This window comes from Lucilia sericata, unplaced genomic scaffold (genome assembly GCF_015586225.1).
Source record: "Lucilia sericata isolate MDLA Ls3-8-SP2 unplaced genomic scaffold, ASM1558622v1 Contig001420F_arrow, whole genome shotgun sequence".
NCBI lineage: Eukaryota > Metazoa > Arthropoda > Insecta > Diptera > Calliphoridae > Lucilia > Lucilia sericata.
Window position 1 is genome coordinate 97,600 of NW_023995353.1, and position 27,433 is coordinate 125,032.

At 33.3% G+C, this 27,433-nt stretch overlaps 2 protein-coding genes across 2 annotated transcripts; one reads left to right on the plus strand and one right to left on the minus strand.

Moving 5' to 3' along the window:
- Positions 1 to 1,446: 1,446 nt before the first annotated feature.
- Positions 1,447 to 26,940, minus strand: LOC119611315 (phospholipase D2-like). Its single transcript, XM_037966853.1, has 9 exons — positions 26,768 to 26,940; positions 8,126 to 8,684; positions 7,571 to 8,063; positions 5,777 to 6,556; positions 4,520 to 5,718; positions 4,327 to 4,452; positions 2,271 to 2,608; positions 1,964 to 2,208; positions 1,447 to 1,903 (listed from the first exon to the last, which is right to left on the minus strand). Exons 1-9 carry the CDS (start codon positions 26,874 to 26,876, stop codon positions 1,802 to 1,804), a joined length of 3,951 nt encoding a protein of 1,316 aa, XP_037822781.1. The 5' UTR covers positions 26,877 to 26,940; the 3' UTR covers positions 1,447 to 1,801.
- On the plus strand, positions 12,928 to 15,629 carry LOC119611316 (transient receptor potential cation channel protein painless-like). The gene is made up of 3 exons (XM_037966854.1): positions 12,928 to 13,029; positions 13,103 to 13,291; positions 13,357 to 15,629. Exons 1-3 carry the CDS (start codon positions 12,976 to 12,978, stop codon positions 15,607 to 15,609), a joined length of 2,496 nt encoding a protein of 831 aa, XP_037822782.1. The 5' UTR covers positions 12,928 to 12,975; the 3' UTR covers positions 15,610 to 15,629.
- Positions 26,941 to 27,433: the final 493 nt, after the last annotated feature.

The following is a 27,433-nucleotide window of genomic DNA, read 5'->3' on the forward strand; positions in this document are numbered from 1 at the left end:
ATATTAATGCAGAAGGGTTGCCAATGCAAAAGGAGAGTAATATTTTAAAGGGTTCTCTTGTAAAGTTTTATTAAAACGTTAAAGTTTAGAATTTAATTAGAACTAAAGCCGAACTGAACTAGAACTGAACTGATTTAGAACTAAACTAGAACTGAACTAGAACTGAACTAGAACTGAACTAGAACTGATTTAGAACTAAACTAGAACTGAACTATAACTGAACTAGAACTGAACTAGAACTGAACTAGAACTGAACTAGAACTGAACTAGAACTGAACTAGAACTGAACTAGAACTGAACTAGAACTGAACTAGAACTGCACTAGAACTGAACTAGAACAGAACTAGAACTGCACTAGAACTGAACTAGAATTGAACTAGAACTGAACTAGAACTGAACTAGAATTGAACTATAACTGAAATAGAACTGCAATAGAAGTGAACTAGAGTTGAACTAGAACTGAAATAGAACAGAACTAGAACTGAACTAGAACTGAACTAGAACTGAACTAAAACTGAACTAAAACTGAACTAGAACTGAACTAGAAATGAACTAGAATTGAACTAGAACTGAACTAGAACTGAACTAGAACTGAACTAGAACTGAACTAGAACTGAACTAGAATTGAACTAGAATTGAACTAGAACTGAACTAGAACTGAACTAGAACTGAACTAGAACTGAACCAGAACTGAACTAGAACTGAACTAGAACTGAACTAGAACTGAACTAGAACTGAACTAGAACTGAACTAGAACTGAACTAGAACTGAACTAGAACTGAACTAGAACTGAACTAGAACTGAACTAGAACTGAACTAGAACTGAACTAGAACTGAACCAGAACTGAACTAGAACTGAACTAGAACTGAACTAGAACTGAACTAGAACTGAACTAGAACTGAACTAGAACTGAACTAGAACTGAACTAGAATTGAAATAGAACTGAAATAGAACTGAAATAGAAATTAAATAGAAGTGAACTAGAATTGAACTAGAACTGAATTGGAACTGAACTAGAACTGAACTAGAACTAAACCGGAACTGAACTAAGACTGAACTAGAACTTTAACTAGAAATGAACTGAACTAGATCTTTACTTGAACTGAACTAGAACTTAACTAGAACCGAACTGGAACTGAACCAGAACTGAAATAGCTTTGAATTAGAACTGAACTTGGACTAAACTAGAAATTAGCGTATAATCTCGACATGAGATCAGTCTTGTCTTTCTACTATAGATTAGAATGGATTACAGATTATTCTATAAATTGGATTATAGTTTATTCTATAGACCGGTTAATTATCTCGACTATTGATTATTCCATAGACCCATACCTATATGTATTAGTTTATAGTTTTGTCTATAGTCCAGGCTGTAGATTAGTTTATAGTATCTACTACTATTATAATAATTATGAAGTATGTTTCCAAATAAAAAGTATATATTTTCTTTAAAATATGTTCTAATAATTTATTACCTATAAATATTATAAATTTACAATTTACATTTGTCCACTACTTAACAAATACTGTTTAAATATCTTTTTCTTTAAAATACAAACATTCTGGGGAACACGAGGGTTTATTTATAAAAAAAAAAACTTTATGTGACTCGATTTTTAGCACTCTTTAAAATATGTTTTTCAAAATCTTTAAATAAATCTAAATATTTATATAATAAAATATACAACAACTAATTAAACCAAAATAAAATTTATCAAACAACGATAAAGCTTAAAATTAAATAAATTAATAATAACAATTTGTCTATAATTAAACTTAAATAAAATATAATATAAACTAAGTCCAAACGGAGGTGGGTATTAGACCCTCCTTACTGGTACCAGGTGGGGTAAGAACTTCCTTGTTAAGGAATTCCAAAGGTAAATCAACTAAATTACCCTGGAAAACGAAAAAAAACGTTTTTATTTTATTAAAAAACTAACAAATAAATAGCATTACCTGTATATTCATTAAACGTTTACTGGCAATATCTGGATCGGTTTTCAATAAAGGCGGTTCTTCTTCTTGATATTTTCTTAAATTGGCAAAAGATTTCACTTTATCATTTGGTATACATTTAAAAACTTCATCGTAAATTTCGGTATTACGTGTGGAAATACGTTTCCACATGCCATTCCAGAATTGATCTACCACAGGATCGATTATATCGATAGGCATACGTTCAGCATCGGGATCGAGTAAACCTAGATAACGAAAAATATTCTATTACGATACTTGTTTATCATTTCAACGGAAAAGAACTCACCTAAATGCTCTTTGAATAAAAATTTTCTCAATCTTCCGGCAAAAACACCACTGGGATACTTTTTACCATTCATACGTCCATCTTCAAATTCATTGTCTGTTATAATGGCGGCAATTTCTGAATCCCGTTTGCCTATCATTGAGCGATCATTGATATTGGCTGAACCACAAATGACAACACGATCATCGGCTATAAGAAGTTTGGAATGTACATAGATTAATTCGGTAATAGGAACATTATTTAATTGGGAATGTGTACGCAATGCGTGGAATGATATGTATTCTCCTGGATTTTCAATGCCGACTTCTTTCAGTCGCACTAAAATAGCTGAGCGGCCTCTGTAAAAAGTGAAAAGGAAGAGAAATGTAATTAAATACAGGGATTAAATGCTTAAACTACAACTGAACTAAACTGAACAAGAACTAAAACTGAAATAGAACTAAACAACAACTGAACTAGAACTTAACTAGAAATGAACTAGAACAGAACAAGAACTAGAACAGTACAAGAACTAGAACTGAACTAGAACTGAACTAGAACTGAACTAGAACTGAACTAGAACTGAACTAGAACTGAACTAGAACTGAACTAGAACTGAACTAGAACTGAACTAGAACTGAACTAGAACTGAACTAGAACTGAACTAGAACTGAACTAGAACTGAACTAGAACTGAACTAGAACTGAACTAGAACTGAACTAGAACTGAACTAGAACTGAACTAGAACTGAACTAGAACTGAACTAGAACTGAACTAGAACTGAACTAGAAGTGAACTAGAACTGAACTAGAACTAGAACTGAACTAGAACTGAACTAGAACTGAACTAGAACTAGAACTAGAACTGAACTAGAACTGAACTAGAACTGAACTAGAACTGAACTAGAACTGAACTAGAACTGAACTAGAACTGAACTAGAACTGAACTAGAACTGAACTAGAAACTGAACTGAAGAACACTAGAACTGAACTAGAGCTGAACTGAAGAACTGAACTAGAAAAGAACTAGAAAAACTAGAACTGAACTAGAACTGAACTAGAACTGAACTAGAACTGAACTAGAGAACAGAACTAAGAAACTGAACTGAAATAGAAAGGAAAAAGAAAAGAACTAGAACAGAACTAGACTAGACTAGAACAGAACAGAACTGGAACATAACAAGAACTGAACTCGAACTGAACTAGAACTGAACTAGAACTGAACTAGAACTGAACTAGAACTGAACTAGAACTGAACTAGAACTGAACTAGAACTGAACTAGAACTGAACTAGAACTGAACTAGAACTGAACTAGAACTGAACTAGAACTGAACTAGAACTGAACTAGAACTGAACTAGAACTGAACTAGAACTGAACTAGAACTGAACTAGAACTGAACTAGAACTGAACTAGAACTGAACTAGAACTGAACTAGAACTGAACTAGAACTGAACTAGAACTGAACTAGAACTGAACTAGAACTGAACTAGAACTGAACTAGAACTGAACTAGAACTGAACTAGAACTGAACTAGAACTGAACTAGAACTGAACTAGAACTGAACTAGAACTGAACTAGAACTGAACTAGAACTGAACTAGAACTGAACTAGAACTGAACTAGAACTGAACTAGAACTGAACTAGAACTGAACTAGAACTGAACTAGAACTGAACTAGAACTGAACTAGAACTGAACTAGAACTGAACTAGAAGAACTAGAACTGAACTAGAACTGAACTAGAACTGAACGAACTGAACTAGAACTGAACTAGAGCTGAATTGGAACTGAACTAGAAATGAACTAGAAATGAACTAGAACTGAACTAGAACTGAACTAGAACTGAACTAGAACTGAACTAGAACTGAACTAGAACTTAACTAGAACTGAACTAGAACTGAACTAGAACTGAACTAGAACTGAACTAGAACTGAACTAGAACTGAACTAGAACTGAACTAGAACTGAACTAGAACTGAACTAGAACTTAACTAGAACTGAACCGCACTAGATCCGAACTAGAACTGAATTACAACTAAACTACTAAAACCAAATACAATTCTTGATAGAAAATCTCACCTTGAAATTGAAGCATAATTCCAGTGGGTAATGGCTCGCACAGCAATGCCACTATTGCCGCCCACATCACCTTCAAAACCAGGCAGAAGCGGCATTATCACATAAACTCGGAATGTTTTGCGTTCTCTGGAAAAAAAGGAAAAATATAAATGTTAATATTAAAAGGACCAGTTGTTCCTTCCAAAAAACTCACTTGTGAGCCCTCACTATCCGTTTAAACAGGGCCTCACCAATTTGATTGCGCACTTGACCCAGACTAGCCGCTGCACCCAACTGCATGGTAATGAAAAATTGATTCTCTATATAGATATAATGCTGAGCTTTAGTTATAGTCTGTATATAGGCATCATGTATGCTCTGTTCGACTAAATCCTGTTCGATGAAACCACAACTCCAGGAAGACACACTGCGCAGCAGTTGACACGAAACACGATGTGTGCGTTTTAACGTGATATTGGGATTTAGTTTTATCTGTTGATAACTCTTTGGTATTAAATAGGGAAACGAGAGATTTTCCCGGCTCTTTTCCAATTTCATGGCATTCCAACGTTGTATAAAATGTCGGGCCACATCGCGAGCTGCAGCTCCCACCACACATATGGCCACATCATGCCAAGGCATACGGGGTGTGGTAGTACGATCTATCATATCGACAAAGGGCGCATCCAGATTCATCCAATCTTTCATGATGAAGTTGGAATAGTCTTTGCCGAACCAGTACTTGGCCTGACCATAATAGTCGTCGAGTATTTGGGTTTGAAACGGAGTGGGATCCTCAAAGCCACCTTTGCGGCCCTCTTCAATTTCTGGTATACTAAATACCAGCTGTTTGGGATCTTTAATTATCTCGGGAGTTTTGTCACCCTCATTTACGGTTAAACGATTGACAAGATCTTTGCCCTTTTTCATGGCATTGTCCTTAAGATTTTTCAACATATTTTTACGTTCCATTTCTGGGGTATTTAGTTTAAGTCCTTCCAAATCGATATTATCGCCATTGTTGGTGTAAGGGGTAGGTATCATTAGTTTATCTCCGGGTATAAGCATCGGAAGTTCTAGGGTATTTTTGGAAGTGGTCTCCGTTTGTAGTCTCTCCAATTCCTGTTCACTTTTGTGCAATTCATTGTTAATATTGCGGGAAGATTTGCTGGAGCCAAAGGCGGAATCTACTTCTTCACGATTAAAGAAACCGCCGGGACGTCGTGTGCTGCCCGAGGCAGAAGAGGTGGTTATACTGCCCAGATCTGTCAAACGATGACGATAATCATCCCAGCGACCATAACACAAATCTACTCCTCCCAAAAAGGCATATGTTTGATCTACCACCACAATTTTCTCATGATGAGCCCAAAAGAAGACACCCACTTTGGCATGGTCGGGATGACGCATGACCTGTAGATCAAAATATTTTAAAACAATTTCGTTTTGCTCAGTAAATCAGAAAACTCACCTTAATATTTTCATGCAAATTAACTAGCCTCTGCTTGCTGTAGTAACTATTAATGCCCAAAGCCATTTCCACCTCCTTAAAGAGCAAAACAAACACTTTTACGCCCTCCTTAGCTTTTCTCAGCAATATCTTATCCAAACGCCAATAGTCACCATCTACCGCTGGTCTTTTCATATAGATTTCCGGACTCAACCACCAATCGGTTATATAAATTTCCTCAGTAGCAGCCTCTAAAGCATCGGCCACCGCCGACATATACGACGAACCATCCACAAACCATTGAGCCGTTATATCCGATCTCTCTGGTGCATAAGAATTATGTGGATTGGGCATGGTGAAATCTCGGGCAGTGGTGTTGGCAGTTTGTTTCAAATAATCATTCCATTCTTTACATTTTCTTCGTGTCCAACATTTTAATACAATATGTCGGTTGTTGGTCAATATCTGCAGACCCTTACGCATGCCGGTCTGATAGATACCCGTCGAGACATCGAAACCCATATCAAATAATATCACAGCACGTATAACACCGTCTGAAGGACGTATATAACCGAAACAAGTTTCCTTCACAAAAAACCATCGACTGCGCCACGAGCCGCATACAACATCGGAACAGAAGTAATTGCAACGCACACAGCATTTTTGTTGAAAGCAACCAAAGAAATTACAGCCCGCCTGGCCGGGTCGTGTCGAACCGGTACGTTTTAGTATTGCGCCTTCTTTTCCCTTTATGCCCAGGCCATCGACAAAGGAAACGTTGGAGACTTCGACAAAGTTGAGCTAAAAAAGCAAAGCGAAGTTCAGTTTTAGTTCAGTTCTAGTTCAGTTCTAGTTCAGTTCTAGTTCAGTTCTAGTTCAGTTCTAGTTCAGTTCTAGTTCAGTTCTAGTTCAGTTCTAGTTCAGTTCTAGTTCAGTTCTAGTTCAGTTCTAGTTCAGTTCTAGTTCAGTTCTAGTTCAGTTTAGTTCAGTTCTAGTTCAGTTCTAGTTCAGTTCTAGTTCAATTCTAGTTCAGTTCTAGTTCAGTTCTAGTTCAGTTCTAGTTCAGTTCTAGTTCAGTTCTAGTTCAGTTCTAGTTCAGTTCTAGTTCAGTTCTAGTTCAGTTCTAGTTCAGTTCTAGTTCAGTTCTAGTTCAGTTCTAGTTCAGTTCTAGTTCTAGTTCAGTTCTAGTTCAGTTCTAGTTCAGTTCTAGTTCAGTTCTAGTTCAGTTCAGTTCTAGTTCAGTTCTAGTTCAGTTCTAGTTCAGTTCTAGTTCAGTTCTAGTTCAGTTCTAGTTCAGTTCTAGTTAGTTCAGTTCTAGTTCAGTTCTAGTTCAGTTCTAGTTCAGTTCTAGTTCAGTTCTAGTTCAGTTCTAGTTCAGTTCTAGTTCAGTTCTAGTTCAGTTCTAGTTCAGTTCTAGTTCAATTCTAGTTCAGTTCTAGTTCAGTTCTAGTTCAATTCTAGTTCAGTTCTAGTTCAGTTCTAGTTCAGTTCTAGTTCAGTTCTAGTTCAGTTCTAGTTCAGTTCTAGTTCAGTTCTAGTTCAGTTCTAGTTCAGTTCTAGTTCAGTTCTAGTTCAGTTCTAGTTCAGTTCTAGTTCAGTTCTAGTTCAGTTCTAGTTCAGTTCTAGTTCAGTTCTAGTTCAGTTCTAGTTGAGTTCTAGTTCAGTTCTAGTTCAGTTCTAGTTCAGTTCTAGTTCAGTTCTAGTTCAGTTCTAGTTCAGTTCTAGTTCAGTTCTAGTTCAGTTCTGGTTCAGTTTAAGTTCTGTTCCATTTCTAGTTCTCTTCCAGATCAATTCTAATCCAGTCTTTCTACTCACCGTCTCATTATGATTTCGATACAAACTGATATTCAGCAAATTATATAAGTAATCCTCTAATTGCTGAATACGTTCCGGCATAGCTTCTACTGTCACCAGCGATTCTGGTCTCTGGGGAAATCGGGGTAATTTACGTTTTTTACGTTTCTTGCGCCTACTACCACGTTCCGCGGTATTCAAAGGATCCATATTAATGTTTTGCATTGTCTGCATATTTGACGGCCCTGCCGTGCGCGAAGATACAGAGTGACCATTTGATAAGGAAGTTTTAAAGCTAGCAGATTTTTGCAATTCTTTAATACGATTCTCATCGGCCATTTGTAGTGCAGCAGCATTTTTGATGGTGGCACGTTTCTCCTTGTGACTGCGTATGGGAAAGGGTATATTGAGCGAAGTGCGGAAAATGCTGAGCTGTTGATGCAGGGAACTGAAATGTTTATAGCGTCTTTTAATGGTCCAGGTAAAAGGACCATGGGTAAGTTCAATGGTGTATCTAAAAGCAATATAAATAAAAATATTAGGTGTTTTCCAGTTAGTGTAAAGAATTATACTTACAAATTCGGATTTAGCAAGTGAGTGGTAACACTTCTTTCCGTATCTATGAAACGCACTTGTATCTCTATGCCCGGCATAAAGACTTTGCGTTGAAATGAGGTAAATTTAATACTGGGCCCATATAAACGCGTAAAAGGTATCACTGTCAAACGCCTCAACTCCACATCATCCTCATCGAATTCATCATCATCTGTGCCTTCTTTACGTTCCACTAATACGGGTTTATCACCGCCTATCGATAGTATGGTTAACGAATCGGGTATTATCAAACCTTCATCGTATTCAGCTTCTATCATGGAAAACTGGAAATCTGGCAAACAACCGGAATGATCATGTTGCTCCACACTATTTATGCTATCCACAGTGCTATTGTGTTCAGAAGTTTCTCGGGTTTTGACAATTGATCGCTCGTCAGCACGCTGCAGTGTATTATTCTCCGCCATATTATTAGCACTTGCTGTTGTCGCATCAAATTGTCCATACATATAATTGTAGTTTAATTCATCGTACTGATATCCCTGATTTGTTATGCCTTCATTACGTTCATTGAAATCATAATCTATTGGAATAGAAAGAAAATGGCGAGTTTTTGAAATTGTAATGAAATATAATTTTACAAAGATCGAACATAAATCGATCGATTTCCGATCTAATCAATTGAAATAAACTACAATTCATTTTATGTATTTTCGAACGTAAAAGCGAATTCAGCTATAAAACTACTAGCTATACCCAGTGTGCTCTGCTACCCTAAAAACAGTATAAATAAAAACCGCACTTTACGATTTTTGAAGATTCTAGTTCTATTAGTTTCCCAGTTATACGTATTTTTATTTTAATCCATATGGTAGGTACCATAGCCCCTTTTGATAGTCCACAATAGGGGTATCTCCTACGTTCACATGAATGTGAAAATTCTTTGTGCAAAATTTTAGGATTCTAGATGCAAATATTCACATGTCAGAGTTGTTAGCGCAAAATTTAATAGTTTCTCAGATATACAATTTTTTGTATTTAATTCATATGAGAGGTTTTAAGAACCCCAAATGAATGTCCGCACATTTTACTTCCAAATGTTCACTTTTATGTTAATTTTAAGATTCTACCTCTAATAGTTTCCAGATAAACGAATTTTTTTATTTAATTCATATGGGAGGTACCACGGACCCTATTGCTAGTCCGCCAATTTTTCCTCCAAAATGTTCACATAGATGTTAAAGTGCCTCGTGCAAAATTTAAAGATTCCATAGTCTATAGTCTAGTCTATAGTCTAGTCTATAGTCTAGTCTATAGTCTAGTCTATAGTCTAGTCTATAGTCTAGTCTATAGTCTAGTCTATAGTCTAGTCTATAGTCTAGTCTATAGTCTAGTCTATAGTCTAGTCTATAATCTAGTCTATAGTCTAGTCTATAGTATAGTCTATAGTCTAGTCTATAGTCTAGTCTATAGTCTAGTCTATAGTCTAGTCTATAGTCTAGTCTATAGTCTAGTCTATAGTCTAGTCTATAGTCTAGTCTATAGTCTAGTCTATAGTCTAGTCTATAGTCTAGTCTATAGTCTAGTCTATAGTCTAGTCTATAGTTTGGTCTATAGTCTAGTCTATAGTTTGGTCTATAGTCTAGTCTATAGTTTGGTCTATAGTCTAGTCTATAGTATAGTCTATAGTTTAGTCTATAGTCTAGTGTTTTTTATAGTCTATAGTCTATAGTCTAGTCTATAGTCTATAGTATATTCTATAGACTAGTCTAGTCTATATTCTAGTCTATAGTTTAGTCTAAAGTCTAGTCTATAGTCTATCCTATCGTTTAGTCTATAGTCTAGTCTATCGTTTAGTATATAGTCTGATCTAGTGTCTAGTCTAGGCTATAATCTAGTATATAATCTAGTCTATAGTATAGTCTATGGTCTAGTCTATAGTCGAGTTTATCGTTTAGTCTATCGTTTAGTCTATAGACTAGTCTATAGTCCAGTTTATAGTCTAGTCTAGCCTATATTCTAGTCTATAGTCCAGTCTATAGTCTAGTCTATAGTCTAGTCTATAGTCCAGTCTATAGTCTAGTCTATAGTCTAGTCTATAGTCTAGTCTATAGTCTAGTCTATAGTCTAGTCTATAGTCTAGTCTATAGTCTAGTCTATAGCCTAGTCTATAGCCTAGTCTATAGTCTAGTCTATAGTCTAGTCTATAGTCTAGTCTATAGTCTAGTCTAGTCTAGTCTAGTCTAGTCTATAGTCTAGTCTATAGTCTAGTCTATAGTCTAGTCTATAGTCTAGTCTATAGCCTAGTCTATAGCCTAGTCTATAGTCTAGTCTATAGTCTAGTCTATAGTCTAGTCTATAGTCTAGTCTATAGTCTAGTCTATAGTCTAGTCTAGTCTAGTCTATAGTCTAGTCTATAGTCTAGTCTATAGTCTAGTCTATAGTCTAGTCTATAGTCTAGTCTATAGTCTAGTCTATAGTCTAGTCTATAGTCTAGTCTAGTCTATAGTCTGTCTATAGTCAGTCTATAGTTAGTCTATAGTCTAGTCTATGTCTAGTCTATAGTCTAGTATAGTCTAGTCTAGTCTAGTAGTCTAGTCTATAGTCTCGTTATAGTTAGTCTAGTCTTATAGTCTAGTCTATAGTCTAGTCTATAGTCATCGCATAGTCCTAGTCTATAGTCTAGTCTATAGTCTAGTCTATAGTCTAGTCTTAGTCTAGTCTATAGTCTAGTCTATAGTCTAGTCTATAGTCTAGTCTATAGTCTAGTCTATAGTCTAGTCTATAGTCTAGGTCTATAGTCTAGTCTATAGTCTAGTCTATAGTCTAGTCTATAGTCTAGTCTATAGTCTAGTCTATAGTCTAGTCTATAGTCTAGTCTATAGTCTATCTATAGGTCTAGTCTATAGTCTAGTATATAGTCTAGTCTATAGTCTAGTCTATAGTCTAGTCTATAGTCTAGTCTATAGTCTAGTCTATAGTCTAGTCTATAGTCTAGTCTATAGTCTAGTCTATAGTCTAGTCTATAGTCTAGTCTAATAGTCTAGTCTATAGTCTAGTCTATAGTCTAGTCTATAGTCTAGTCTATAGTCTAGTCTATAGTCTAGCTATAGTGTCTATAGTCTAGTCTATAGTCTAGTCTATAGTCTAGTCTATAGTCTAGTCTATAGTCTAGTCTAGTCTAGTCTATAGTCTAGTCTATAGTCTAGTCTATAGTCTAGTCTATAGTCTAGTCTATAGTCTAGTCTATAGTCTAGTCTATAGTCTAGTCTATAGTCTAGTCTATAGTCTAGTCTATAGTCTAGTCTACAGTCTATCTCTAGTCTAGTCTATCTAGTCTATAGTCTAGTCTACAGTCTAGTCTATAGTCTAGTCTATAGTCTAGTCTATAGTCTAGTCTACGTCTAGTCTACAGTCTAGTCTATAGTCTAGTCTATAGTCTAGTCTATAGTCTAGTCTATAGTCTAGTCTATAGTCTAGTCTATAGTCTAGTCTATAGTCTAGTCTATAGTCTAGTCTATAGTCTAGTCTATAGTCTAGTCTACAGTCTAGTCTATAGTCTAGTCTATAGTCTAGTCTATAGTCTAGTCTATAGTCTAGTCTATAGTCTAGTCTATAGTCTAGTCTATAGTCTAGTCTATAGTCTAGTCTATAGTCTAGTCTATAGTCTAGTCTATAGTCTAGTCTATAGTCTAGTCTATAGTCTAGTCTATAGTCTAGTCTATAGTCTAGTCTATAGTCTAGTCTATAGTCTAGTCTATAGTCTAGTCTATAGTCTAGTCTATCGTTTAGTGTGTAGTCTAGTCTAGTGTCTAGTCTATAATCTAGTCTATAGTATAGTCTATAGTCTAGTATATTGTCTAGTCTATAGTCTAGTCCATAGTCCTGTCTATAGTCTAGTCTATGGTCTAGTCTATAGTCTAGTCTATAGTCTAGTCTATAGTCTAGTCTTTAGTCTAGTCTATGGTCTAGTCGAAAGTCTAGTCTATAGTCTGGTATAGTCTAGTCTATCGTTTAGTCTATATACCAGTCTATAATCTAGTTTATAGTCTAGTCTAGTCTAAAGTCTAGTCTATAGTCTGGTCTATAGTCTAGTCTATCGTTTAGTCTATAGTATAGTCTATCGTTTAGTCTATAGACTAGTCTATAGTCTAGTTTATGGTCTAGTCTATATTCTAGTCTATAGTCCAGTCTATAGTCCAGTCTAGTATATAATCTACAGTCTAGTCTATAGTGTAGTTTATAACCTAGTCTATAGTCTAGCCTATAGTCTAGTCTATAAACTAGTCTATAGTTTAGTCTATAGGCTGTAGGCTAGTCTAGTCTATAAACTAGTCTATAGTTTAGTATATAGTTTAGTCTATAATATAGATTATAGTTTAGTCTATAGTCTAGCCTAGATTCTAGTTTATAGTCTAGTGTACTCTATAGTTTAGTGCATAGTTTGGTCTATAATCTATCCTATTTTCTAGTCTCTAGTCTAGTCTATTCTATATTCTAGTCTATGATCTAGGACTGAATTGTTCAGTCCTAGTTCAGTTACAGTTCAATTCTATTTTAATTTTAGTTCAGTTCTAGTTTAGTTCTATGACAATTCTAGTTCCAGTTTAGTTCTGATTTAATTCAGTTACAGTTCTAGTGCAGTTCTCTAACTTGTTTTAAAGTTATCATGTTTTAATAAAATAAAACAGAAAGTTATGACTCAAGTAATATAGATATATTAATTTTAAATATAAAGCATTATTATTTTTATAGTAATCGGACCGCAAATTAAAAAAAAAAAAAAAAACTTTTATTAAAAGTTTGTGCAGAAACATTTCAATATTATAGTACAAGTTTAACACTTTCTCAGTGATCAATTATCGGAAAATAATATGGAAAATTATTTCAATATTACTGATGTTACAAGTTTTTGGGCTCATAGTCAGGTGGGTTCAAGAAATTTATAAATTTTATTGTGTTTAAACCGATAAAAATACAACAAATGATTTCATCTAACAGGTTCAACTACATGAGGCCTTTATTAATCGTGATATTTTCAAATTTCGTAGCGCCTTAAAACAAGGAGCTAACCCTTTAGCAACAATACCTACTGAGCAAGATGTGTGTGTCTTGTTTAAGGCTTTGCAAACGTCTGGTTGTTCGTTATTTGTAGAGGCCTGCATGCGTTGCTCGCATAAACCAACAAATGTGAGTGAGGGGGGAGTGTTTTAAACAAGATTTTTGATACGATTTTTGCTTAATATATTTTTTAGCTAAACGATTTTTATAAAAAAGCTATACATTTTGCATGCGCTTCGGAAGATTGTGAACTTTTATTAACGCTTTATCGCTCAAGTGATGTTAAAATCAGACGTAAATATTTTACTTTATTTGCCCTTACCAGCTTGGCTTGGAATTGGGGCATTTCACAAAATGTACCCGATCAGGAGGAAATGACTCCTTTACATTATGTGGTGATAAATAATAATCTAAATGAAGACATACGACGTAAAATCGTTAAAATGTTTTTGTCTCAAAGTAACATCGATATTGATACCTTTCGGGGGGGTGAGTTAAGAAGAATATTAGAAAGGAAATATCCTGATGTGTTAATGCCCATGAAGATAACAACAGTTCAATCTTTAAAGAATCGTTTAATAGCGGGAAATTTGGATTTATTTGTACAACAGTATACGAATAATCTTAATAATATTAACGAGAATGAAAAGTGGGAATTATTATTGGAATCTATAATACGAGAAGCCCACAAAGCCTTTGTGGTAATCTTATCTAGTGGCGTCAACTATAATAAAGAGGCAGATTTTTCAAACGCTCATATTCACAGCAATACTGGTAATAGTTCATTGTCTGAACATTACGAAATTCCTATGACAAATTTTACGGCCTTTCAGGTGGCCTGTAAATCGGGCAATACTTATGCCTTGGAAAAACTTTTACAAATGCCTGATATAAGAATTGATGACAATACTTTACAGCAATTTATACCTTTAATGATATATCATGTTAAATTTTCGGTTTCACTTTATCAGAACTATTGGGATTGTTTTCAATTGTTATTGGATTCCGGTAAGATCGACATCAATTCTATAGATCAACATAAACGCACCGCTCTTCATTATGCCATAGAATATCAAAAGGATGAATTGATAAAAATACTTTTGAAAAAAGGAGCTTATATTAATGTGGGTAAGGGTGAACATGAGCTACCTCTAAATAGTCTACAACCCTCATTATTGGAACAACATTTGGATGACTGTATAACCTCGAATAATCTTAATTTGGGCGAAAAAGCTTATGAAATAAAAATAAGTTTTAAGAATTTTATAACTTCCCAGCAAAGGTGTGAAAAGAAATTGAAAGAAGTTTTAACGCCCATCCAATGTATGGTCAAGTCCAAAGAACATTGCTATCTGCTGCAACATCCAGTTATATCTAGTATTTTACATCTTAAATGGCAAAAAGTCTCTCAGATATTCTATATAAACTTTCTACTCAGTTTGTTCTTTATCGCCTCCATTATAGCTTATATAGTCTTGAACTTTAGTGAGACAAAGCATGGAACTGCTTTAAATATTTCCTACATCTGTAGCTGTTTGGGCATTACTTATTTGCTTCTAAGGGAATGTTTACAATTTATATTAGCTCCCTGTAAGTATTTGAAGTCGTTTACCAATTATTTGGAAATATTGTTGATAATATTCTCCATATTAATTTGTTACTATAAAAATCGGGACTTGGAGGTGGCTTGTATTTTACTCTTAGCCTTTGAGTTGCTTTCCTTAGTGGGTTCTCTGCCCATTGATTCCATTTCTACTCACATGCTAATGCTAAAAACAGTATCGAAAAGTTTTGCCAAATGTTTTCTCTTTTACTCGATTTTCTTATTCACTTTTACTTTGTGTTTCTATATCAAAAGTGATGAAGCCTCTAAGGAGAAAAAATCCGTCAATAGATTTTCTGATCCTTTGTTGGCCTTCTTCAAAACGATTGTCATGTTTATTGGAGAGATTGATGCCGAAGATTTAAATCTCAACTCGGGCTTTAATTGTTTACTTTTTCTATCCTTCATTTTCTTTATGACCATTATTTTGTTTAATCTTCTTAATGGTCTGGCGGTAAGTGATACCCAAGCCATTCGTAATCAAGCCGAATTGAATGGTGTTATTTGTCGCAGCAACTTGTTGTCGGGTCTTGAAAATGTCTACATCAAATGGTCTGAATTCATTTGCTGTATGTATAATCCTTTTGATTTCGTCCCTAACTACACCACCGATATTGAGGTCATCTTTCGGCCCAATGATAAAAATAAAATTATCAGTCATAAAACTATTTCTTCTTCATTCCATAACTGGTTTCATTATCTCTCCAATAGATGCCCTACCATGGATAAGCATACGTCTGTACGAGCTTTGGCCATTTTAAAGAGAAAATCTGCTAAGAATGAAAAAGTCATTAGGGATGAGAAACTTAATTTAATTTTAAAAAAGTTGTCATTTAAAAATTAAAAAATTTATAAGCAAATAATATTGTTAAAATAAATAAAACGTAATAAAGTAATTAAATCCATAGTTAATGTTTCAAAAGATTAGGCTATTGACTAACTATAGACTGGACTTAAGACTACTCTATAGACTAGACTATAAACTAGACTACAATATATATTAAACTATAGACTATAAAGTATTACTATAAAAATAATATTACTTGAGTCATAACTTTCTGTGTTATATTATTGAAACATGATATCTAAAAAACAAGTTAAAGAGCTCCACTAGAACTGTAACAGAATTAAACTAGAACTATCATAGAACTAAATTAGAACTGACCGAGAACTGAACTAAAATTAAAATAGAAATGGCCCTGAACTGGAACTGTACTAGAAATGAACTATAACTGAACTAGGACTTAACTGTTTCGTTCTAGTTGTAGTACAGTTCAAGTTCAGGACCAGAACTGAATTCGAACTGAACTAAAATCGAACTAGAACTGAACTGGAACTGAACTAGAATTGAACTAGAACTGAACTAGAACTGACTAGAACTGAACTAGAACTGAACTAGAACTGAACTAGAACTGAACTAGAACTGACTAGAACTGAACTAGAACTGAACTAGAACTGAACTAGAACTGAACTAGAACTGAACTAGAACTGAACTAGAACTGAACTAGAACTGAACTAGAACTGAACTAGAACTGAACTAGAACTGAACTAGAACTGAACTGAACTAGAACTGAACTAGAACTGAACTAGAACTGAACTAGAACTGAACTAGAACTGAACTAGAACTGAACTAGAACTGAACTAGAACTGAACTAGAACTGAACTAGAACTGAACTAGAACTGAACTAGAACTGAACTAGAACTGAACTAGAACTGAACTAGAACTGAACTAGAACTGAACTAGAACTGAACTAGAACTGAACTAGAACTGAACTAGAACTAGAACTGAACTAGAACTGAACTAGAACTGAACTAGAACTGAACTAGAACTGAACTAGAACTGAACTAGAACTGAACTAGAACCGAACTAGAACTGAACTAGAACTGCACTAGAACTGTACTAGAACTGAACTAGAACTGAACTAGAACTGAACTAGAACTGAACTAGAACTGAACTAGAACTGAACTAGAAACTGAACTAGAACTGAACTAGAACTGAACTAGAACTGAACTAGAACTGAACTAGAACTGAACTAGAACTGAACTAGAACTGAACTGAACTAGAACTGAACTAGAACTGAACTAGAACTGAACTAGAACTGAACTGGAACTGAACTAGAACTGAACTAGAACTGAACTACAACTGAACTAGAACTGAACTACAACTGAGCTACAACTGAACTAGAACTGAACTAGAACTGAACTAGAACTGAACTAGAACTGAACTAGAACTAGAACTAGAACTGAACTAGAACTGAACTAGAACTGAACTAGAACTGAACTAGAACTGAACTAGAACTGAACTAGAACTAGAACTAGAACTGAACTAGAACTGAACTAGAACTGAACTAGAACTGAACTAGAACTGAACTAGAACTGAACTAGAACTGAACTAGAACTGAACTAGAACTGAACTAGAACTGAACTAGAACTGAACTAGAACTGAACTAACTGAACTAGAACTAGAACTGAACTAGAACTGAACTAGAACTAGAACTGAACTAGAACTAGAACTGAACTAGAACTAGAACTGAACTAGAACTGAACTAGAACTGAACTAGAACTGAACTAGAACTGAACTAGAACTGAACTAGAACTGAACTAGAACTAGAACTGAACTAGAACTGACCTAGAACTGAACTAGAACTGAACTAGAACTGAACTAGAACTGAACTAGAACTGAACTAGAACTGAACTAGAACTGAACTAGAACTGAACTAGAACTGAGCTAGAACTGAACTAGAACTGAACTAGAACTGAACTAGAACTAAACTAGAACTGAACTAGAACTGAACTAGAACTGAACTAGAACTGAACTAGAACTGAACTAGAGCTGAACTAGAACAGAACTAGAACTAAACTAGGACTGAACTAGAAATGAACTAGAACTGTACTAGAACTAAACTAGAACTGTCCTAGAAATGAACAAGAATTAGAACTGAACTAGAACTGAACTTGAACTGAACTAAAATAAATCGATTGAATACATTCCACTTGCATATAGATTTTCTAACTTTATTAATAGATGAGAAAATTTCTTAATTTTGTAAAGAAAACTTTTGTAAAAGTATATTTAGTTTCTCATTCATAATATGTAATGGATATTTTTCATGTTGAGCATATTTTTTCTTGAGAATTTTTAACGCTTCCACCGAGGTATGTTCATCAATTGTCAGACAGCTTTTCTTTGGACCCTTAATAAGCTGTTCACTATTTTCCATTAGAATCACAGTTGTATTATGGTCTTTATCGTGGATTTTATTAAGATTTTTTACTGTTTTCGTAGCTGAATAACAGATTTTATTTTTGTCATTTGGCAAAAAGATAACTTCAATATCGGTTGCGTAATCGGGTACAAAGTGCGAAGAAAGTTTACATATAAAACGAAATGGTTGTTGTTTTAATAAGGTGGCCAGATATTTGGTACGTTTTAGGACAACACTTTCAAAACTGGACAATAGTTGGATGCGACAAATAACACCATTCAATTCGGCTTGATTTCTAATGGCCTGGGTATCACTTACCGCCAGACCATTAAGTAGATTGAATAATATGATGGTCATAAAGAAAATGAACGATAGAAATAGTAGCCAACTATAGCTGGAGTTTAGATTCAAATTACTGGCATCAATTTCGCCAATAAACATAACTATGGTTTTGAAAAAGGCCAAAAATGGATTAGAGAATCTATTAAATTCCTCTTCTTTGTTGTCATTCTTTGTTATATGGTTCTGGTCCTGCTCTTCACTTTTTATATAGAAACACAGGGTAAAGGTGAATAAGAATATAGAGTAAAAGATAAAACTTTTGGCAAAACTTCTACACACAGCCTTTAGCATTAGCATGTGAGTAGAAATGGAGGCAATGGGCAGAGAACCCACCAATGAAAGCAACTCAAAGGCCAAGAGTAAAATACAAGCCACCTCCAGGTCCCGATTATTATAGTAACAAATTAATATGGAGAAGATTATTAATAATATTTCCAAATAATTGGTTAATGATTTCTTTACATACTTCCAGGGAGCTACGATAAATTGTACACATTCTCGGAGAATCAAATAAGTAATACCTAACCAGCAACAGATATAAGATATTCTTAAGGCTGTTTCTTGCTTATAACCTTGAAAGTTCAAGACTATATGGGTTATAATGGAAACGATAAAGAATAAACTAAGTAAGAAGTTTATATAGAATATCTGAGAGACTTTTTGCCATTTAAGATATAGAATACTCGATATAACTGGATGTTGCAGTAGGTAACAATGTTCTTTGGACTTGGCCATACATTTGAGGGGCGTTAAAACTTCTTTCAATTTCTTTTCACTTTTTTGCTGGGAAGTTATGAAATTTTTAAAACTTATTTTAATTTCATATTCTTTTTCACCCATATTGAGATTATTGGAACTTATGCAGTCATCTAAATGTTCTTCCAATAAAGAGGGCATTAGGCTATTAAGGGGTAGCTCATGTTCTCCCTTACCCACATTAATATAAGCTCCTTTTCTTAGTAAAGCTTTTATCAATTCATCCTTTTGATATTCTATGGCATAATGAAGAGCGGTACGTTTATGTTGATCCAGGGAATTGATATCGATCTTTGGCGAATCCAATAATAGTTGAAAACAATCCCAATAGTTTTGATAAAGCGCCACCGAGGATTTAACACGATGTATCATTAGTTGTATAAATTGTTGTAGGGTATTGGTCTCGATCTCTATATCGGGTATTTGCAAAAGTTTTTCCAAGGCATAGGCATTGCCAGTATTACAGGCAAATTGAAAAGGTGTAAAATTTAAGGCAGGCATTTTGAATAGCTGAGGCAAAGTGTTATACTTTACTGATTTGCCCGGTAGGCGGGTTGAGGAAAAATTGGCCTTTTCATTATATTTCACGCCTTTGGTTAGTATTATATCAAAAGCTTTATGTGCCTCTTCTTTTATGGATTCCAATAATAATTGTAATTGTTCATTATTGTTAATCTTATTAACATTATCTATATACTGTTGTTTAAATAAATCCATATTACCCGCTATTAAACGATTCATTAAAGATTGAAATATACTAATCCTTCTCGGTAATATCAGATCAGAATATTTGTTTTCTAATATTCTTCTTAATTCACCCCCACGAAAGGTATCGATATCAATGTTACTTTGTGCTAAAAACATTTTAACAATTTCTCGCTTTATATCCTCATTGAGATCATTATTTTCCACCACATAATGCAAAGCAGTCATTTCTTTATGATCGGGTACATTTTCCGATATACCCCAAAGTAAAACAGTTCGTATACGTTTTTGTATTTCAGGGGCATTTTGATTGTTAAGCTTTTTAGCCAAACTTTTAAGGGCATATAAGTTGAAATATTTACGTCTAGCCTTAACATCGCTTGAGCTATAAAGTGATAATAAAATTTCCGAATCTTCCAAATCGCAGGCATAATTTATGGCCCTTTTTATAGAAATCTGTAAGCTAATAACAAGTATAAAATGTTTTTTAAGTCAATTTCCTAGTTAAATCGCTCTTTTACTCACATTAGTTGGTTTATGCGAGCAGCGCATGCAGGCCTCTACAAATGCTGAGCAACCTGGGCTTTTCAAAGCCTGAAATAAGACACATAAGTCCTGCTCGGGTGATTTAGCTAAAGGATTTGCACCATGTTTTAAAGCGCCACGAAATTTTATAATATCACGTTCTGCAAAGGCCTCGTATAGTTGTATCTGTATACAATTTATAATTATAATACTAAAATTATGAATAAATTCTTGAAACCTACTTGACTCTGGGCCCAAAAACGTGTTACCGCCCCAATATTATAATAATTTTCCATTTTTATATTAAAATTATTCCAATCCGTGGTATTAACTGAGTGAAAGTTAAACTTGTAATGAAATATTGATATCAATAAGGACGGAATTATATTAGCTCCGATTGAGTCATAATTTGTGGTGATGAAAAGAAATATTGGATAGAAAATCTCACGGTACTTTTATTTTTCATTATAGTACAATTTAGAGTTTTTTTGCGGTTTTATTTTGCTATGATTAAACATATAATGTAGAACAAAAATACCTAATAAACGTCTTACTTTAGGTTTGTAATCACAATAGATATTCTTATATTTCTTGATAAAATTCATCAGATCTTTAATTGGAACAAGCTAAACTCAATACCAAAGAATAAACAACCCATAGACTGTATAATATTCTTAAGCCCTAGGACTATTCTATAGCCCACGCTATTATATAGTTCACACTATAGACTAGACTATTCTATAGCCCAGTCTATAGACTATTCTATAGTCCAGACTATAGACTATTCTATAGTCCAGACTATAGACTATTCTATAGTCCAGACTATAGACTATTCTATAGTTCACACTATAGATTATTCTATAGTCCAGACTATAGACTATTCTATAGTCCTGACTATAGACTATTCTATAGTCCAGACTAAGACTATTCTATAGTCCTCACTATAGACTATTCTATAGTCCAGACTATAGACTATTCTATAGTCCAGACTATAGACTATTCTATAGTCCAGACTAAGACTATTCTATAGTCCTCACTATAGACTATTCTATAGTCCAGACTATAGACTATTCTATAGTCCAGACTATAGACTATTCTATAGTCCAGACTATAGACTATTCTATAGTCCAGACTATAGACTATTCTATAGTCCAGACTATAGACTATTCTATAGTCCAGACTATAGACTATTCTATGGTCCAGACTATAGACTATTCTATAGTCCAGACTATAGACTATTCTATAGTCCAGACTATAGACTATTCTATAGTCCAGACTATAGACTATTCTATAGTCCAGACTATAGACTATTCTATAGTCCAGACTATAGACTATTCTATAGTCCAGACTATAGACTATTCTATAGTCCAGACTATAGACTATTCTATAGTCCAGACTATAGATTATTCTATAGTCCAGACTATAGACTATTCTATAGTCTGGACTATAGATAGTCTATAGTCCAGACTATAGACTATTCTATAGTCCAGACTATAGACTATTCTATAGTCCAGACTATAGACTATTCTATAGTCCAGACTATAGACTATTCTATAGTCCAGACTATAGACTATTCTATAGTCCAGACTATAGACTATTCTATAGTCCAGACTATAGACTATTCTACAGTCCAGACTATAGACTATTCTATAGTCCACACTATAGACTATTATATAGTCCAGACTATTGAATATTCTATAGTCCAGACTATAGACTATTCTATAGTCCAGAATATAGACTATTCTATAGTCCAGACTATAAACTATTCTATAGTCCAGACTATAGACTATTCTATAGTCCAGACTATAGACTATTCTATAGTCCAGACTATAGACTATTCTATAGTCCAGACTATAGACTATTCTATAGTCCAGACTATAGACTATTCTATAGTCCAGACTATAGACTATTCTATAGTCAGGAATATAGACTATTCTATAGTCCAGAATATAGACTATTCTATAGTCCAGATATAGAGCATTCTATAGTCCAGACTATAGAGCATCTATTTTAGAATATTCTATAGTCCAGACTATAGACTATTCTATAGTCCAGACTATAGACTATTCTATAGTCCAGACTATAGACTATTCTATTGTTCAGACTATAGACTATTATACAGTCCAGACTATAGACTATTCTATTGTTCAGACTATAGACTATATACAGTCCAGACTATAGACTATTCTATAGTCCAGACTATAGACTACTCTATAGTCCAGATTATAGACTACTCTATAGTCCAGACTATAGACTACTCTATAGTCCAGACTATAGGGTACTCTATAGTCCAGACTATAGGCTACTCTATAGTCCAGACTATAGACTACTCTATAGTCCAGACTATAGGCTACTCTATAGTGCAGACTATAGGCTACTCTATAGTCCAGACTATAGATTACTCTATAGTCCAGAGTATAGACTAATCTATAGTCCAGAGTATAGACTAATCTATAGTCTACACTATAGACTATTCTATGGTCCACATTATAGACCTATTCTATTGTTTCGATTATAAACTATTCGATATTCCAAACTTTTATATAGTAATTTTTTTCGCCTCTTAAAACCAAACCAAAATATTTTCAAATTAATCATTTAATAATCTAACAATATAATCAGGGTCTCGTTAGTGGTTAAACATTCTGATGACGAATGACAATGTGAATTCTGTTGTTGGCCCATAACATTGTCACTTGTACCCCTTTTAATATGACTGATATGCAACAAAACATGTAGTAGCTTGTAGTTAAGTAATAAATAATTTTCAATTTATATTTAATAAAACAAGAGATTTATCAACATATGTTATAACTATATTTATTTTTTGATTAACATCTGCCATGTGTCCCAAATATACAAATATACTTCGTACAAGTACTAATAACTCTGATGATAAACTATAAATTAGATTAGAAATATGTTATCGAGCGATACACGAACGTAAAAATAAGTCTAATTATAGATATGATTGCAAAACAGCTTGCAGTCTCGAAAGTCTACTGTATAGAATATAGATTAATATATAGTCTGGACAATAGAATAATATATAGCCTTGAGTATAAAATAGTCTATATCCTGGACTATAGAATAGTCTATAGTCTGGACTATAGAAAAGTCTATAGTCTTGAGTATAAAATAGTCTATAGCCTGGACTATAGAATAGTCTCTAGTCTGAACTATAGAATAGTCTATAGTCTGGACTATAGATTAGTCTATGGTCTGAACTATAGATTAGTCTATAGTCTGGACTATAGAATAGTCTATAGTCTGGACTATAGAATAGTCTATAGTCTGGACTATAGAATAGTCTATAGTCTGGACTATAGAATAGTCTATAGTCTGGACTATAGAATAGTCTATAGTCTGGACTATAGAATAGTCTATAGTCTGGACTATAGAATAGTCTATAGTCTGGACTATAGAACAGTCTATAGTCTGGACTATAGAATAGTCTACAGTCTGGACTATAGAATAGTTATAGTCTGGACTATAGAATACTCTATAGTCTGGACTATAGAATACTCTATAGTGTGGACTATAGAATAGTCTATCGTCTGGACTATAGAATAGTGTACAGTCTGGACTATAGAATAGCCTCTAGTCTGGACTATAGAACAGTCTATAGTCTGGACTATAGAATCGTTTATAGTCTGGACTATAGAATCGTTTATAGTCTGGACTATAGAATAGTCAATAGTCTATAGTCTGGACTATAGAATAGTCTATAGTCTGGACTATAGAATAGTCTATAGTCTGGACTATAGAATAGTCTATAGTCTGAACTATAGAATAGTCTGTTAGTCTGAACTATAGAATAGTCTATAGTCTGAACTATAGAATAGTCTATAGTCTGGACTATAGAATAGTCTATGGTCTGGACCATAGAATAGTCTATAGTCTGAACTATATAATAGTCTATAGTATGGACTATAGTCTGGACTATAGAATTATCAATAGTCTGGACTATATAATAGTCTATAGTCTGGGACTATAGAATAGTCTATAGTCTGGACTATAGAATAGTGTATAGTCTGGTCTATAGAATAGTCTATAGTCTGGCTATAGAATAGTCTATAGTCTGGACTATATAATAGCCTATAGTCTGGGCTATAGAATAGTCTATAGTCTGGACTATAGAATAGTGTATAGTCTGGACTATAGAGTAGCCTATAGTCTGGACTATAGAACAGTCTATAGTCTGGACTATAGAGTAGCCTATAGTCTGGACTATAGAACAGTCTATAGTCTGGACTATAGAACAGTCTATAGTCTGGACTATAGAATAGTCTATAGTCTGGACTATAGAATCTATAGTCTGGACTATAGAATAGTCTATAGTCTGGAACTATAGAATAGTCTGTAGTCTGAACTATAGAATAGTCTATAGTCTGAACTATAGAATAGTCTATAGTCTGGACTATAGAATAGTCTATGGTCTGGACCATAGAATGTCTATAGTCTGAACTATATAATAGTCTATAGTATGGACTATAAAATAGTCTGTAGTCTGGACTATAGAATAGTCTGGACTATAGAAAAGTCTATTGTCTGGACTATAGAATAGTCTCTGGTCTGGACTATAGAATAGTCTATAGTCTGGACTATAGAATGATCTATAGTTTGCACTATAGAATAGCCTATAGTTTGTACTATATAATAGTATTATATCTACATTACAAAACAGTCTGTAATCTGTACCACAGAATATTTTATAATTTCGTTTACCAAATATTCTATAGTTTCGACTTATCAGTCGAGAGGTGCCAACTTGCGACTGTATTTTGTAACAAAAAAATAAACAACAACCTTTAATATTAATAAAATATTTTAATTGTTTAAGTTAAACTAAAAATTGAGCATGTTAATGTTTAAACAATTTCGTCAGACAATACATTCGTTCATGATCTACAAGTTCAAGTGTAGCTGAGTAAAATTTTACTAAACCGTCGTCTTGTCTATTAATTTGACTGCTATTGCCTCACCAAACCTCACCGGCCATAAAGTATTTATGTAATTGTTGTTTAAAATTGAAACCCCCTTCTAAATTAGTCTTTTTGTTTAAATTGTGTAAAAAGGTCATGAGTTTATGAACATATAATTTTTACATAATTTAAACCATAACCCTAAAAGTGGTCAACTAAAGGTTGGGTTCTTTAAGGAAGGGACCGTTGAAAATGGTTTCTGTTTATTATATTGGAGGAGCCAATTCAGCTTAGCTGAATTATATTTTTTATTAAATATTTTCCTAATTTAGTGTTATTTATTAATAATTTTAGCTTAAAAACTCTATTCAGCTAAGCTGAATAGCATTAGTCTTATTTTCAGCAAATCAAATTATCTAAATTGTTAAAATTTATGCAAATTTCTTTAATAAAAATTATATTCAGCTAAGCTGAATTGTATTTATTTTAGATATTTCTCTAAAATTTCTTTATATCATTACTAATTATTAATAAGTCTAGCATAAAAACTCTATACAGCTTAGCCGAATTATATTTGAAAAATAATTATTGATTAAAACATTTACAAATTATCTTTTAACAACCCAATTCAGCTAAGCTGAATTACGTTTTTACGATTTTTTTTCCAAAATGTTTACTACATTCCTTAAATTTATTAATAATTCCATTAATAGAGCTCTATTCAGCTAAGCTGAATTGTATTTTGAAGCAATTTTTTAATAAAGCATTAGCGAAATTGCATTGTAGCTTAATTCAGCTAGGCTGAATAACATTTATTTGAAATGTTTATTTAAGATTTGACCAAATTTGTAAATTTTATTAATAATTCTAACATAAAAACTCTATTCAGCTGAGCTGAATTGTATTTTTATTGAATATATCTCTTGGATTGTAATAAATTATTAATATTTATTAATAATTCAAGCATAAAAATTCTATTCAGCTAAGCTGAATTACTTTTGAGTTAATTGTTTTAAAGCATCTTAACGAAATTCTTAAGTTTTTTAAAATTTATTTTATAAAAACTGATTCAGCTAAGCTGAATTTAATTAAAATGACTCAATTATAGTCATTTACCTACAACTATTGGTTAACTGACAGCAGCTGTCAAAACATAATCGACAACATAACAAACAGTTAAATGTATTTCTTTCTTTTTATTTTCTTTTTGTTTTTTATGTACTTTGTCCTTGAACTGAATTTTACCTTATCTAAGTTAACTTGATATTCTTTGTCACCCTTTATTTATCACTCATTTTCTTATCACAACTTGCTGCTGACTTAAAGACAAGTTAAGAGAGCAAAATTTTATAACAAAAAAACTTTAAAAGTATTTCAAGGTAGGAACAAAAAACAACAAAGAAAATCTAGTTTCAAATCAGAACTCCATATCAAAAATTTCCCGAGATATCCAGCAGAACCCCGGGATTGCATAAAATAACAAAAATTCTTGTTTTCAATAAATTCTTTATGATTTCACTTAAAACTTAAAATAATTTTTTACCTAAATTGTATATAAGTTGAGAAATACTGCGTCTATGTCGTGGTAATTCGCGCAGGCGGCAGCCATCATTATCGGCCTCGTTATCATAATTATTATTATTATTCGCCATTCTTGTTTTTTTTTAAAGATATTTCTTTAAATTTTTGGTTAACTTTTTTTTGGTATTTTTTTAAACACTTATGCACAACATTTCTTAATACTTTTACAAATTTCTTTTATAATTTTCATATATGATATTTTGGTTTAAATTTGGCCTTAATGGTTATTTCTTTTGGTCAACAAAAACGAAAAAAAAACCCGAAAAATTTCACTTCTGCTTAAAACAACAACACAAAATTTATGTTAAAAGAATTTACCAAGAAAACGTTTTAATAATTTTAAATAATTTAAAAAACTTTTTTCCATTAAATATACTTTTATAAAAACTAAATCAGACGACTGGACTATAAAGTGATCCATAGTCTGAACTATAGACTGGACTAGAAAATGGTCCTCAGTCTTGACTACAGAATACTTTATATTCTGTACTACAGACTGAACTATAGATTGATCTACAGTCTGAACTAATGATTAATTTACAGTCTGGGCTATAGACTGATCTATAGTCTGGACTATAGGCTGATATATTGTCTAAACTAAAGATTGATCTATTGTCTGGACTATAGA